The sequence below is a fragment of the Embiotoca jacksoni genome, unplaced genomic scaffold (genome assembly GCF_022577435.1).
Source record: "Embiotoca jacksoni isolate LCO1_2020_lvr unplaced genomic scaffold, fEmbJac1.0.p SCAF_29, whole genome shotgun sequence".
Taxonomy (NCBI): Eukaryota; Metazoa; Chordata; class Actinopteri; family Embiotocidae; genus Embiotoca; species Embiotoca jacksoni.
Window position 1 is genome coordinate 294,893 of NW_027185380.1, and position 12,730 is coordinate 307,622.

At 44.4% G+C, this 12,730-nt stretch overlaps 1 protein-coding gene across 2 annotated transcripts; it reads right to left on the minus strand.

Moving 5' to 3' along the window:
* Window positions 1–471: 471 nt before the first annotated feature.
* On the minus strand, window positions 472–12,559 carry tfap2b (transcription factor AP-2 beta). Of its 2 annotated transcripts, none has more exons than XM_069161674.1 (7): window positions 12,483–12,559; window positions 9,498–9,959; window positions 7,922–7,976; window positions 6,575–6,794; window positions 6,115–6,233; window positions 4,892–5,033; window positions 472–776 (listed from the first exon to the last, which is right to left on the minus strand). In XM_069161674.1, the coding sequence occupies exons 1-7, from the start codon at window positions 12,528–12,530 to the stop codon at window positions 485–487; spliced, it is 1,338 nt and encodes a 445-aa protein (XP_069017775.1). In that variant the 5' UTR covers window positions 12,531–12,559; the 3' UTR covers window positions 472–484. The 2 variants fall into 2 exon arrangements, with proteins under 2 accessions (XP_069017775.1, XP_069017774.1); XM_069161673.1 differs by lacking the exon at window positions 12,483–12,559 and adding an exon at window positions 10,322–10,691.
* Window positions 12,560–12,730: the final 171 nt, after the last annotated feature.

A 12,730-nucleotide genomic window follows, 5' to 3' on the forward strand; every position in this document is an offset into this window, starting at 1 on the left:
CACACACACACACACACACACACACACACACACACACACACTCAAAGTCAGGCACACGGACACAATGTAGTTTTGTTGGCTGCTCACAGCATCTCAGTCTCGCAGGATGCAGGCAGGGGGAGCATAATGGACGTAACACAGTAACCACCATGTCCTCAGGGGAATGAAAAGAACGTAACACAGATGAAAAATCCCTCTGTGCTCTCTGACACTGGCCCACGGGTGTCTTCCTCTGCCTTTTTCTCTCTACCAAGCCTTCCTCCTCTTCCTCCTCCTCCCTGTGTGTGTGTGTGTGTGTGTGTGTGTGTGTGTGTGTGTGTGTGTGTGTGTGTGTGGCAGGTCGGTCGCAGTGGTGTAAAGCTAGAAGTGACGGTGTAACGCCTCTGTCTGTGTGTCCGCCTCCCTCTCGGCTGTCCGTCATCATCATCACCCCTCCCCCACCCCACCCCTCACCCCACCCCACCCCACCGCGTCCCCGCCCGCTTCATTTCCTCTGCTTCTCCTCTTTGTCACCGGCCTTGCCGCCAGCGTCCCCGTGCCGGTTGTTGGGCGGGTTGTTGAGAAACATCTTGTCGAGTCCTTTGAGAGCCTCGGTGAGGTAGTTCTGCAGGGCGGTGAGCGCGGCGCAGATGGCGGGCGAGCCGAAGCCGTGCGTGATGAAGGAGAAGTGGGAGAGGCAGCTCTGGATGCCGGGCTCCAGGATGTGGCCGGGCCTCGAGTTGCCCAGGGGAGTCCTGTCCTGGGCCAGCAGGTCTGTGAACTCCTTACACAGCTGTCTGCAGGGAGGGGGGGAGGGGGGAGGCGGGGGAGGGGGGGGAGGAGGGAGAGAGAGAGAGAGAGAGAGAGAGAGAAAAAACACAACGGGACATGAGGGAGGAGGGAAGCTGTGCCTCATCTCACTGGCTTTAGGAAGGCTGATTCCGTGATTAACTACCAGCTCGCTGCCATTAAATTTAATGACCGATGGTTAATTCAGTGTTTCCTTGAGAATCCTATTAATGGCGAGGCTGACTCAAGATGTGGGATTCTACAATTACCAACCCGGCAGAATGGGCAACACACCCCTCGGGGCCCGCGACTTCCTTGAGGCCCCGAAACATTAGTTGCACTTAATTTGATCTGAATTTATTGCTGTTTTTTTGTAGGAATTTGCAACGCTGTAGAGCTATTTTAACTTAAATGGGTCCTGCTTTTTCACCTTATCTATGGGTACACGAGTTTCTTTCGGTTTTAAATTGCATCAAGTCAGAGCAAAGTTTTCCCCCGTGAGCAAACCAGCACGCGGTTTATAAACTGAGTGACTCCAACTGGCGGCGAACTTCAGAAAAAAATCGGCTGTCGGCATCGTGCCGAGATGCTTCTGTTGGTAAACGTCGAGGGGCGACAGCGACGGGATTCTTTTGCATTTACGGTAGATTTTCCTGCAGTGCTTTTTTTTTAAATGATTCTGAATACAATCTATTCACGAAGAGATCTTAGAGCAGGAAATCATGTGGTCCAGTCTCAGAGAAAGAAAATCCACAGATCAGACTCAGGTCAGATCGAAAAGATAGCAAAGTTGGCGGCATCAACGTTACGATGCAATAAGAAATGATGTCGTGGTATCAACCTAATATCTTTCCTCAAAAGAAAAATATCAACAGGTTTATACTCGACTGACTCCCACTGCTTTCTCAATGTGGCTCAGCACGCGCGGGGAAATTGCGTTTCCAGCGGTCTGGCGGATCACGGGTGACCAAAATGGATCGTATTTAGGAAAACGCTCAAAAACAGCACCCGGGTCAGTCCTCTAACATCGGCTGATGAAATTATTACAAGCAGCTCAGCAGCTCGTGACGGCAACGTGACTCAAGTCGGCCTCCTGAACCCAACCGGCAGACGCCGACTACCTTTTATGTATCACAGATGTGTGATGTAAACCGCCTTCAGTAGTCTGATAGCAGCGTGATATCCGCGCTAAAGCTTGCGGCATCAGCGCGTAGAGCTCATCACGATAATTAAGATGTTAGACCTTTTTCTTTTTTTTTATCCATATAAAAAAAATGTAAAAAAATTTTGTCACGTGGCGCATACTGGCTTCTGCTATGAGAATAATGAGGATGTCCTTGAACAGCTACTTTAAAAATTTTCCTGCTTATTTTTTATTTTTTTTTTTCAAACTAGATTTTTTTTTTAACTAGATTTTTGTGGAAAGAATTGAATCTTATCCTACCGTCACAGAAGAGGATTTTATGTTCAGTGTGTAACATTTTCAAGCAAAACAGAGAAGAAACGGAGGTTTTTCTTGAGTCAATCTGTATGACATAATCTATCCTAAAGGAAAACCCCAAAAAGTGATGTCCAGTATACCCCCGGACTTTTGATTTTGCATGAAGTGGAGCATATTTTCTGTTGGCGTTCCTCTCAGTTTCATATCATGATTCCCTGCGTTTCCCAGAATGCTGTTGGAAAATAATCAGAAGAAAAAAAAAAAAAAAAAAAAAAAGCTTGAAGTTATCTGTGATTTATTCCTGAACCTGTACAGACCGGGGTTTTAAACGGAAAACAGCGAGACTTTCCTCCTTTTTTAAAAAATCACCTTCCGGCTCCAGCCGTCTGTAAAGAATTTAATACTTTTGATTACATTTGTTTGTTTTTCTCTAAATCGTATTGTCGTGTTATTTTTAGACCATCTATCAGACTCATTTGGACGCTTAACCTCAAACTCCTGCTCTGTAATAATATCGTGTTGTTTGTGTCTGACAAATTATCTTCAGAAAAATGTTCCAAGCCAGCGGAACCCAGAAATATAAGACTGCTTATGACAAACACAGAAGCCCCTCGGAGAAACTAACGCCGGAGCAAGGAAGCCGTGATCGTTGCATCCCTCCAAATGAAGAGCAAAACTTTAGATATTAAAATATGTCATTTCCGATAACGGGTAATCAAATGGATCGAATTTTTTTTCGCTGCGGATTTCATGGTAAAATAAAGCAGCGAAGGAAAATCACCTCTTCACCCTTTTCTCCTTGTTAAATTTCAGCGAATCATCCTCTGGTTTTAGGCCCACATTTTATATTCGAGAGACCTCTTTCTCCCTCTCACAGATTTGCACACACACACACACACACACACACACACACACACACACACACCCAGTAAGCGGCCTAAGGGCAGAGCTCCAGCAAATGAGTGACAGGCTGTGCAGGCCGAGCCCAGCTGGGGTTAGAGGAGTAGAGAGGAGAAGCCGCCACCCCGGGCTACACTCAAGGCTCTCGCTGTTGTTTTCTGACGACTTGAAACACTCCACTGCTAAATAATGAATTTCTAACAGGCAGCACCGACGCACAAGTATTGGAACAGGTTTGAATCTGAGCATCAAACATCCACCACCGAACACACCGTACATACCGAGGAGTAACACGCAAACACGCACGCACATACACACACACACACACACGCACACGCACACGCACACGGGCAGATGGTTTATGCAGTGCAGGCCAGCAGACAGCACTATTTATGCAAGCTAAAAATACAACCTTCCTGAAGGGATCTTTGTTAGGTGATTTACAACCTTTACATTTAGAAAACTTCCCATTCAGGGGAACAAATAGACGTTGAATGGGATGACTCATTAATTAGAAGAAAACTGCTTTTGTCGACGGCAAAAATAGCAAAAAGAAATTCAGTGATTCTGTGATTTAATCCACATTTATAAATCCGCATCACCTCTACTGCCCTGCTTTTTCTTTAAAAAAAAAAAAAAAAAAAAAAAAAAAAATTCTATCTTGCTCGGTTGCTGAAGGTAATCAGAAGATCCCGGATTCAATTCCACAGTTTAACAGCCATAAAAATGGATTAATAGAAGTAACTTTACAGGGAGGACCAATAAAATGGATCGTTTCTAAGACCAGAAGCAGAGGTCAGAAACATGCACTGTAGAAACGTATAATGTCTGTGAGCTCTGCAGACGCATTAAAGACTTCCACGTCACGTTACATTCATCTGGACCTCAGTCAAAGCTTAAAGGAACCACTTGTGAGGAAGCTCATTTTTGCATTTGGATCCAATGAGTTGAGATCACATTGCATGCATCTCACATCTTATGCTGATATTGTAAAAAAAAAAAGAGAATTTATACAACAATCAAAGGCTGCAATTTGCTTGTTTTGTTTAGTCATTATAACATTCTTGCTTTTGAACATGGTTTTGTGCTCTTGACTTGAAAGCTTGAGTTAAATTGAACTGCTCCGATTTTCCAGTGTGGCAGTCAGATGTTTCATAACAGATTAGATCCATATTGAGTTCAGTGGGAAGCAACAGAGTGTTGCAGTTGGTTTGCAAACTCTGGGGCTCCTTTTAAAAGGGACCACAGAGGCCCCGGGAAAATGAAGGAGAGCCTAATTTCACAACTATTTCATTCCTCTGAAAGGTGTTTCCAGAGGATGAGTAGTCTATATTATTCACTTTGTGCATGTTAAAAGTTATACAATTCAAATCCAAAACAACACACATTTTTTTCCAAAGGGCACAGTGGAGCTATAAACTGTGTCAAACGGGGAGTTTGTTGTCCCAAAGGTTGATCTATTTTGGATCTTTGAGATCTTTAGATGTGAGAACATCTGCTGCATCAGTGTCATCTGAATTGGAAATATCTGGAGACTGACTGAACTTTTCTACTGAACGTTTCACAGCTTTTCTTCCCTCGTTGTCTTTGTTGCTTACTGAACTTTTACTTCTCGTTGTCGTCTTCTTTTCTTTTTTGCTCATGTGTTGCAGGTCAATCCTTGATCCTATTCTGCCCATACGTTGCAGCGCGGACATTAGTTTATGTTGTGTATGAGAGAAAACGCTCCACAGAGGCCGCGTGAGGGGACAGGAATCTAATCAAACGTTCCATCAGACTCACTTTGTCGCCAGCAGCATGTTTTTCCGCGTGTGCACCTCGTTGGGGTCCGTGTGTTGCCGGTTGAGGTACTCGCTCACGGCTTTGGTTGGGAACTCCGTCTCGCAGATGTAGCCGAAATCCCGAGCCAGGTGGACCGCTTCACCTGAGGGTGGTGGTGGTGGTGGTGGGAGGGGAGGGGAGGGGAGAGGGGGGGGGGGGGGGTATAGGTGCAGGGTACATTCGGTCAACATAAACCGTGTAAATTTTGAGTCGAGGGTGTTTCAGTTATTTTTGTTTTTCAGTTCCACAACATATTAACATTACACAAATTCTTATAATCCCCCGCCCCTTGAAAAAACGTGCATGTTTATTCCCCCCCCCCCACCCCCCCCCCCCCCAAAAAAAAAAAAAAAAAAAACGGCCGTGAAGTTATCAGTAATGTCAGGGCGTAACGCCTGACACGCCAATATCTCACCGAAAACAAGCGAAAACTGCCAAATGTCCTGTTTTTATTGTGAAAATTCAAGATACGCGAGAGTAACTCGGTTTCTGATTCTTAAAAAAAAAAAAGAGGAGAGTTTTTCAGGAAACATAACAACACAATTTTCATAAAAGTAGCTCATAAGTAACTCGGGGAGGGAGGAGGGCGATAAAAACGTGACAAAAAATGTCACAATTTTGGATCAATTACATGTTTTCAGTTCGACGACTTCCGTACGCCCGATCAGGTTGCGGGATTTAACTGAAATAAACACAGGAGACCAGATTTAAAGCTGTATGTGGAAAAAAAAATAGGCCCAACTGCGAAAATATACAACCTGTCGTAGCCACATGACAAAAATGCAAGAGGACAAGCCCGACCTGCAGCCTTTACTCTGTGAAATTAGCAACATCTATTTCTCTCTACTTACTTATCACTGAATATCAATTTTCCTGGCTAGGACTTTTTTTTTTTTTTTCTTTTTTTTTTTTTTAAATAAAGGCATATTGTCAAGCCTGTAAGGTCACGACCTTTGTAGTCCTAGATTTTGGTGAAGAGACATTTTTTTTTGTCACGTTTGAGTTACGTGTTCAACTTTCAGATGAAAGAGCACCTAAAATGAAAAACAAACAAACAACAACAACCTTTTTTTCTTTCTTTTTTTTTTACTTAATTTTCGTATACAGAGTTTTACTGTTGTTTTGCATTTTGTTTTTTAACTTTAATATCATAAAGAAAAGCTCTTCGGAGACAGATCAGTCACCTTCTACAAGAGATGTTAGTAATGTGACGTTGGCAGCTTTGCGTCTCCCAGCAGGTAGATTCAGTCCGATCTTCTCCAACTTTTCTCTCAGACACTTGCCACCGTTTTTAGACTTTGCTCTGTAAAAAAAAAGGACCCCAAAAATGACATGAAGTATCGTTAACAGACCATAAATGTTTACAAACAATTTTAGAATATTAAAAAATCACTTCAGTCCCATTAGGGATCATTAAAGTGTACTTTGGAAAGTATTAATCCAGTGTTATTGTCAAGACATCAGATTGCGCAGGTTGCCTCCAGAGATTTATTATTAAGTGTAATGAGTCAGATATAGAAGGCTTTTCACACTGCTCATAAGTGGGATTATAGTTGCTCCATATTTAATGAGCTCTCAGACACTATCCACAGTTTGCTTATCTCTGAACGTGTGCGTCAACGTGCTTGGAGGCTGCAGTCGTACCTTCTCAACACGCCCCCCAACAAGGAGGCGTTGAGGCACTCGGGCGGGGACAGTCTCCTCTGCACCTCCCCGACGGTCACCTTGTACTTGGAGGTGGAGCTGAGCAGCGACAGGCGGCCCGGTACCGAGCAGAACACCTCGTTTATGTTCACGGTCACTCCGCCCATCAGCCCGTCCTTACCGAGCATCAGGGAGCCCATGTTCTTGGGTGGCATGGGAACTGAAAGAGGACGTTTCAGAGGCCCTGTGAGTGGAACTGTGACGTAACGCGCTTTAAACATACAAGACACGAACTTTTAAATCTTTAACAAAAAATAAATTAAAAAAAAAATAAATAATCTCCTCTGTGTGGAACTTCGTGCGGCGGATAAAGACCACGCGCGGCGGCCCCGGCCTAATGAAGCGCCCACGTGCCGGGCATTTTGCTTGTTATTTAATGTCGCGCGACATTCTCATTACAGCGTTATCGATTGTTGATTGGCTCGCGTTCTCAAATCGCATTAACCACCTCCCCGTCTTTTCTCCACGGCCGGTTTAACTCCCACGGGCAGCACTGTGGATGCTCCTTCATCCCGCGTGTTAATGCTCGCGTTAATGGCGTTAAGAGAAGCCAGCCAGCCAGCCAGCCTCGTGGATGCGTATAAGGGGCCAGTGCGAGGTTGTGGGTTTTTTTTTTTTTTTTTTTTTGATGGCTCCACGGGGGATAATACCGCAGATTAAGCTCTAAACGAGCTCACGAGATCTCCGTGAGCGGTGCCATTTATTACATCAGCGGCTTAAATGCCCCGCGGGGAGCTCAGTCACTCAACATCCCGTAACTAAATCAGCGCACATCATCAGAGCGGCAGCGTGGCGGGCTGTCAGCGACACACTGCCTGCTAGTCAATAGAGCCACCGGGGTCGTTAAGTCGGCTTCAAACTCCCCCCCCACCCCCCATCCCGTAGCACCGAAACACGGAGATCTGCCGTGGACCAGCTGACCTACGCGTCGCCTTGCCGTCTACGTGGTAACCTTTCTCTGCACGCCGATAGGCCAGGGGTGGGGTGGGGGGGGGGGGGGGGGGGTCACCCACCTCCGCGCAACATAAATCAATATAAATCATAGTGCGCATATTATAAGAAAAATAATCCAGGAAGGGGGAAAAACAAAAAAAACAAGCAAAAGTATTCTCATTTCCCAAATCAAAATAAACGATCTCATTTCTAACAAATAACATCTTATTGTGAAGATCTGATCCATTTTAATTACTAAATTTTGTCTTTTTATTTATTATATTGGAAGGACTGTTTGTAACATTATAGTGTGTGTGTGTGCGTGCGTGTGTGCGTGTGTGTGTGTGTGTGTACCTTTCTTAATTACTGATTGATCCAGTATGCTCGTTCCGTTGGTGTCGTCAATGGTCTGTTAACGCCAAGATAAATACAAATCATTACAGTCTGCTTATTTCAAAATTACACCCACGGAAATAATCCACTTAAAAAAAAAAAAAAAAAAAAGATTTTTAGTGTTAGACTCCGTCACACAGAGCTCACTGGCTGATAATTCAGACTCTACATCTTCTTTTTTTTTTTTTCCCCAACAACGATAACAATAAAAGATTCAGCAGGATTCATTTCAGGTCTCAAAAATAAGAAAAAAAAACAAAAAACATCTTTGAGTTGTTTGTTTGCAGACAGCAATCAGATGTAGTTTGTAACACCGTTTTGACTCGTGATTAGAAAAAGCTACTCTAAGCCTAATTCATCAACGTCATTCATCCTCTTGCCAAATACATTTTAAAATAGACCTGGTGTCGGCACGAATGCTTCACATAAAGTCAATTAAAAAAAAAAAAGAAAACTAATAAATATACAGCCTATATCAAAACAAATTTATACGGAGTTAATAAATGGATAAGCCAGAAATGAAGAATCTATTGTGGAGGTTAAATGGTAAAACAATTCGTGATGGTTGTGCCTCGAGGGGGAAACGAGGGGAAGATGAAATCTTGCACAGATGACTATAAAAACCTATCAAGTCTTTGGAAGATCGCTTCGTAAATTTAGAACTTTGGCAGCAAAACAATGCTCACAAAAAAAAGAGGAGCATTTAAATTCCAGCGAAATGAACTAATAATGACAATAATATGACAAAAAATAAATAAAATAATACAATCCGTGAGATTGCCTTAAAAACGCAATTAAACTTTGCTTCTTTATTATCAAGTTATCAAAAATGTTGCAGCGTCGTCATAACACGTGTCTGTTTTTTTAAATCTAATTACGACAGTAAGGTTGGTGAATTTAATTCACGCAAGCAATGAAATCACGTCTTATGAGCATCTTTTCATTAAAAAAAATAAATAAATAAATAAAAAAGATGATGTCTGGGCTCTCTGAAGACATTTTCTTTTCTTTTTCTTTTCTTTTTTTGTTTTTAGCTGTGGGCCATTTGCGTTTAGGGTACAGCTGCTTGGAGAGGCCAGCCCTGAGGGAGCTGCTCTTGAGTTCACTGACCTTAACTTAAAGTCGCGACAAAACATGCGGAGACAATGGAGAAGACAACTGTCAACGATTACCAATTGATCTTCCTGTGAAAATGTTTTTTCCATTTCGTATTTATTATAATTTAATTGTCGGGGTAAATCCGTTAAATAGAACTGTTTCGTTCCTGAAGGAAATGACTTGAATTAACGATTGTAATGTAAACTCCACTTTTCATATCTACTCAGATCGTATTTAAGAAATAGAAATAGAAGTGCAGTGACATTTTTCCCTTCCGGTCTGCAGTCTAATCGTTCTCTGTGCATAGTGATCCAAATATTCTCTAAAAAAAAAATAACTTAAAAATAATAAAATAACCTATAACGAAGTTGCAGCTGAAAAAAATAATATATGTCGTGCACTTTAACTCCTGTGAATCTTTGCGTGGCCTTTGACTCACCTGGATATCCTCCATACCGTGCAGCCCGTGCAGCAGCCCGTCCCCCATACCGTGCTCTAGTCCCGGGTGAGCGGAATGCAGCAGCACATCCGGCCGCCTCACGCCACCGTAGTCCCGCCGCGGGTCCAGTCCGGACAGTTGAGGCAGCGAGGCCCGAGGCTGCGCCAGCAGACCCGAGCTGTCCATCCGGTCCCCGGTGGCGTCCTGCCGCTGGCGCGCGCCCCACGCGCCCTGCTGGCTCTGGTGCAGGGAGTTCAAGGAGTACGGGTCGCTGACGTGGGAGTACGGGTCCTGGCTCTGGTAGTGAGCGAGCGGCTGGTACGGCGGAGGAAAGTACGGCGGCTGGAAGTCCGAGGAAGGCGCGTGAGACAGCGGCGGCGCGCTGGAGTAGGGTCCCGCGTGCGACACCGAACCCAGCTGGGACAGGCGCGAGCTGTGGCTCGAGACGCCGTCATGCCGGTCCTTGAAACCGGGTGGAGAGAAGAAGGGAAGAAGAAAAAAAAAAAAAAAAAAAAAAAAAATCAACCCTTTGTAGAATTGGAACCATATTTTAACGACATGAAACCGCATGGAGGCCCCGGATCGCGATGCCTTTATTAAAATGCCTGTGGTGATGTAGCCAAAGTAGCCTAACTGGCATTGAAACTCCTGAACACGAAAGCCTGGAGGAAAAGAAATAAAAAATAATAATAAAAAAAAAATGTTACAGTCTAATTTAAACCGTCTCACAACTAAAAAAAAAAAAAACAACCCCTGCCAGCAATATATTCCGGATTCACCGTTTGCGCACAAGAATTCTGAAATAGTGAGTGAAGAAAACTCACCGCGGTGGAGTAGGAGTGAACTAACATCTGCAAACCGTCTGCGGGTAATCTGGAGCGGGGCTCACGGTCAAACAGCAGCGGCGTCGGGCCGAGATAGCCAAACTCATTCCAGGTAAAAGCGGGGCTCTTTTGTATCTTGTGGGCACGGTACGGTACGGTACGGCCCGGTCGGCAAATCCACGCGAGAAGAACCTTCTTCCTCCGCCCGGAGCCGCCGCCTCTCTGAGCGTGAGCGCCGAGCTTCTCCGCCTCTCCACCCCCGGTGTACGGTGTAATTGTTATTCATGACTGAGACTTACAGGAATATTAATGCGCGCGAGGCAGGGGGGGAAACTTGGCGACACAGCGGAGCGTGAAGCCTTTCGCGCGACCGCGAGTGACGTTTAAATTCCGTGGAGAGCCCCCCTGAAACCGCGCGCGCGACGAGCAGGAGATAGATAGAAAGAGGAGCCGCGCGACTCCGGCAGGAGAAAGCGAACGGGGTACCCGGACCTCCCCCCCCCCCCCCCCCCCCCCCCCGTGAGGAACTCCCCATCACGGAAACAGCGCTTTTGGGGGGGACTTTTATGGTAAAAAATAAATAAAAATAAATCTGACATTAAAGCACACTTTCTTGCCAGTGGAGACATTTTTTTTTTTTGTTGCACAAATAGGTTCTTTGCAAACAGACTTTGACATTATAACAACTAAATACCAAGCAGGTTGGCGGTGTAAACAGGGGGTTGCTGTAAAAAAAATACTGGGTCGACCATCATCACACCGCCACAAGTTCCCTTCCCATCCGGTACTCCACATCTTAAACGCAAAGACAACGTGGAAAGGATTTTTTTTTTTTTTTTTTTACCAAAGTAAAATCCAGTTTACAAAAATAAAAACAGATTTTTCTTCCATCTCTCAGGCATTTTGTTGTTGGTTTTGTGTGTGTGTGTGTGTGTGTGTGTGCGTGCGTGTGTGTGTGTGCGCGCGCTAAACTTCAGCTCCTACACTTAACTCTCCTAAGGAATTACAAGGCGGCTCAAAGTTGCGTCGCAGCTGCCTTTTGTTATCCTCCTGACAAACAACACCCGGGACACTAACACGGGCGCGCGAAGGGGCTCGTGCGAATGGTGTCACAAAGTCAAAAGCAGCCATTAAACTTTACACCGTCGACTCTACGACCCCCCCCCTCTTCTTCAATCCCTCTTCGGATGACTTGTTTAACAACATCACAGCCTCCCCTCCCATCACACGCCGTGGGAGAAAAGCCATGTGCGGCACGAGACAACGGCTTCCCACCGGGCTGAGCCGAGGGGCCTCGCGAGCTGCCCTTTCTTCGTGCGCTTTGTGCTCGAGCCCATTGAGCGCGAGCCGGAGCAGCGTTTCGCCCCCGCGCGCGCGCGGCGTATTTCTCCTTCTTTTACCTCCTCCTTTCCGCTCCTTTCCCCTCGCTGTTTTTATTAAAAAAAAAAAAAAATTAAAAAAAAAATATTGTTCTGGGATCAAAGCCAAATCATTTACATATCCATACGCATCTTCACCCTGCTCTGACCCAGCCTTATTCTTCTGTCATTTTTAAAGTGTAAAATGAGCCACTCGTTTGTTATTGGATTATTTTTTGATGAAATAATATTTTCGCAGCATCGCTGGTTTATTTTAAGCAGCTTTTAGATATTGGTAAACTGTTTGTTTAAAAAAAAATATGAAGAGTTTTAGATAGGCCTATACTTAAAAGGCTAGGCGTCATATTTAAAACATATTTCATGTAAAAAAAAAAAAAAATCGAGAAAATCATATCAATATTATTTACAATATTTATGCAATGCCGAGTAGTTGATCTATTTTTCCTCTGGACCGAAAAGTAAATAAAGCTGAACCAAACATGACATAACATGACCATTTCAAAAACAACAACAACAACAACAAAAATCGGTGCGCAAATCAACCAAATTTCTGCAATAACGAAACTGTCATGTACTGAAATGTCCTCCAATTCCCACTCACAGTCCCTGCAATCAAAAAAAAAAAAAAAAAAAAAAATAGCAGGCCTTAAAGCCTCGTGGAAAACACTTCACCACACAGCAAAGTCTAAGAATTTATCTCCCAAAAAAAAAAAAAAAAAAGCAGGTCTAATTAGTCCATTCAGTCTATTTCCCCGAAGTCACAAACTGGACGGTAACGTTACCTCGTAAATATCTTCATACTTGACATTCTCAACTAGTTTCCACAGCATGGTCGCTTTCTCCGGTGTCGGTAAACCGAATGCAGCCAAGTGAGGAAGGGATGTCTCAACTCTCTCTCTCTTCTCTCTCTCTCTCTCTCTCTCTCTCTCTCTCTCTCTCTCCCCCCGCCTCCCTCCCTCCTCCTCCCTCTCTCCCTCTCTCTCTCTCTCTCCCTCCGCCCTCTGTGGTTTCAGGCAGGCAGTGCTTTGTG

What these genes read in the sequence shown, in the direction of transcription:
- tfap2b (XM_069161674.1), bottom strand. Translation starts at nt 12,530, where the DNA reads ATGCTGTGGAAACTAGTTGAGAATGTCAAGTATGAAGATATTTACGAG. An exon ending in AGTATGAAGATATTTACGAG is followed by an intron (nt 9,960 to 12,482) that starts GTAACGTTACCG and finishes CCCGGTTTCAAG; the next exon opens with GACCGGCATGACGGCGTCTC. An exon ending in AACATGCTGCTGGCGACAAA is followed by an intron (nt 777 to 4,891) that starts GTGAGTCTGATG and finishes CCCTCCCTGCAG; the next exon opens with ACAGCTGTGTAAGGAGTTCA.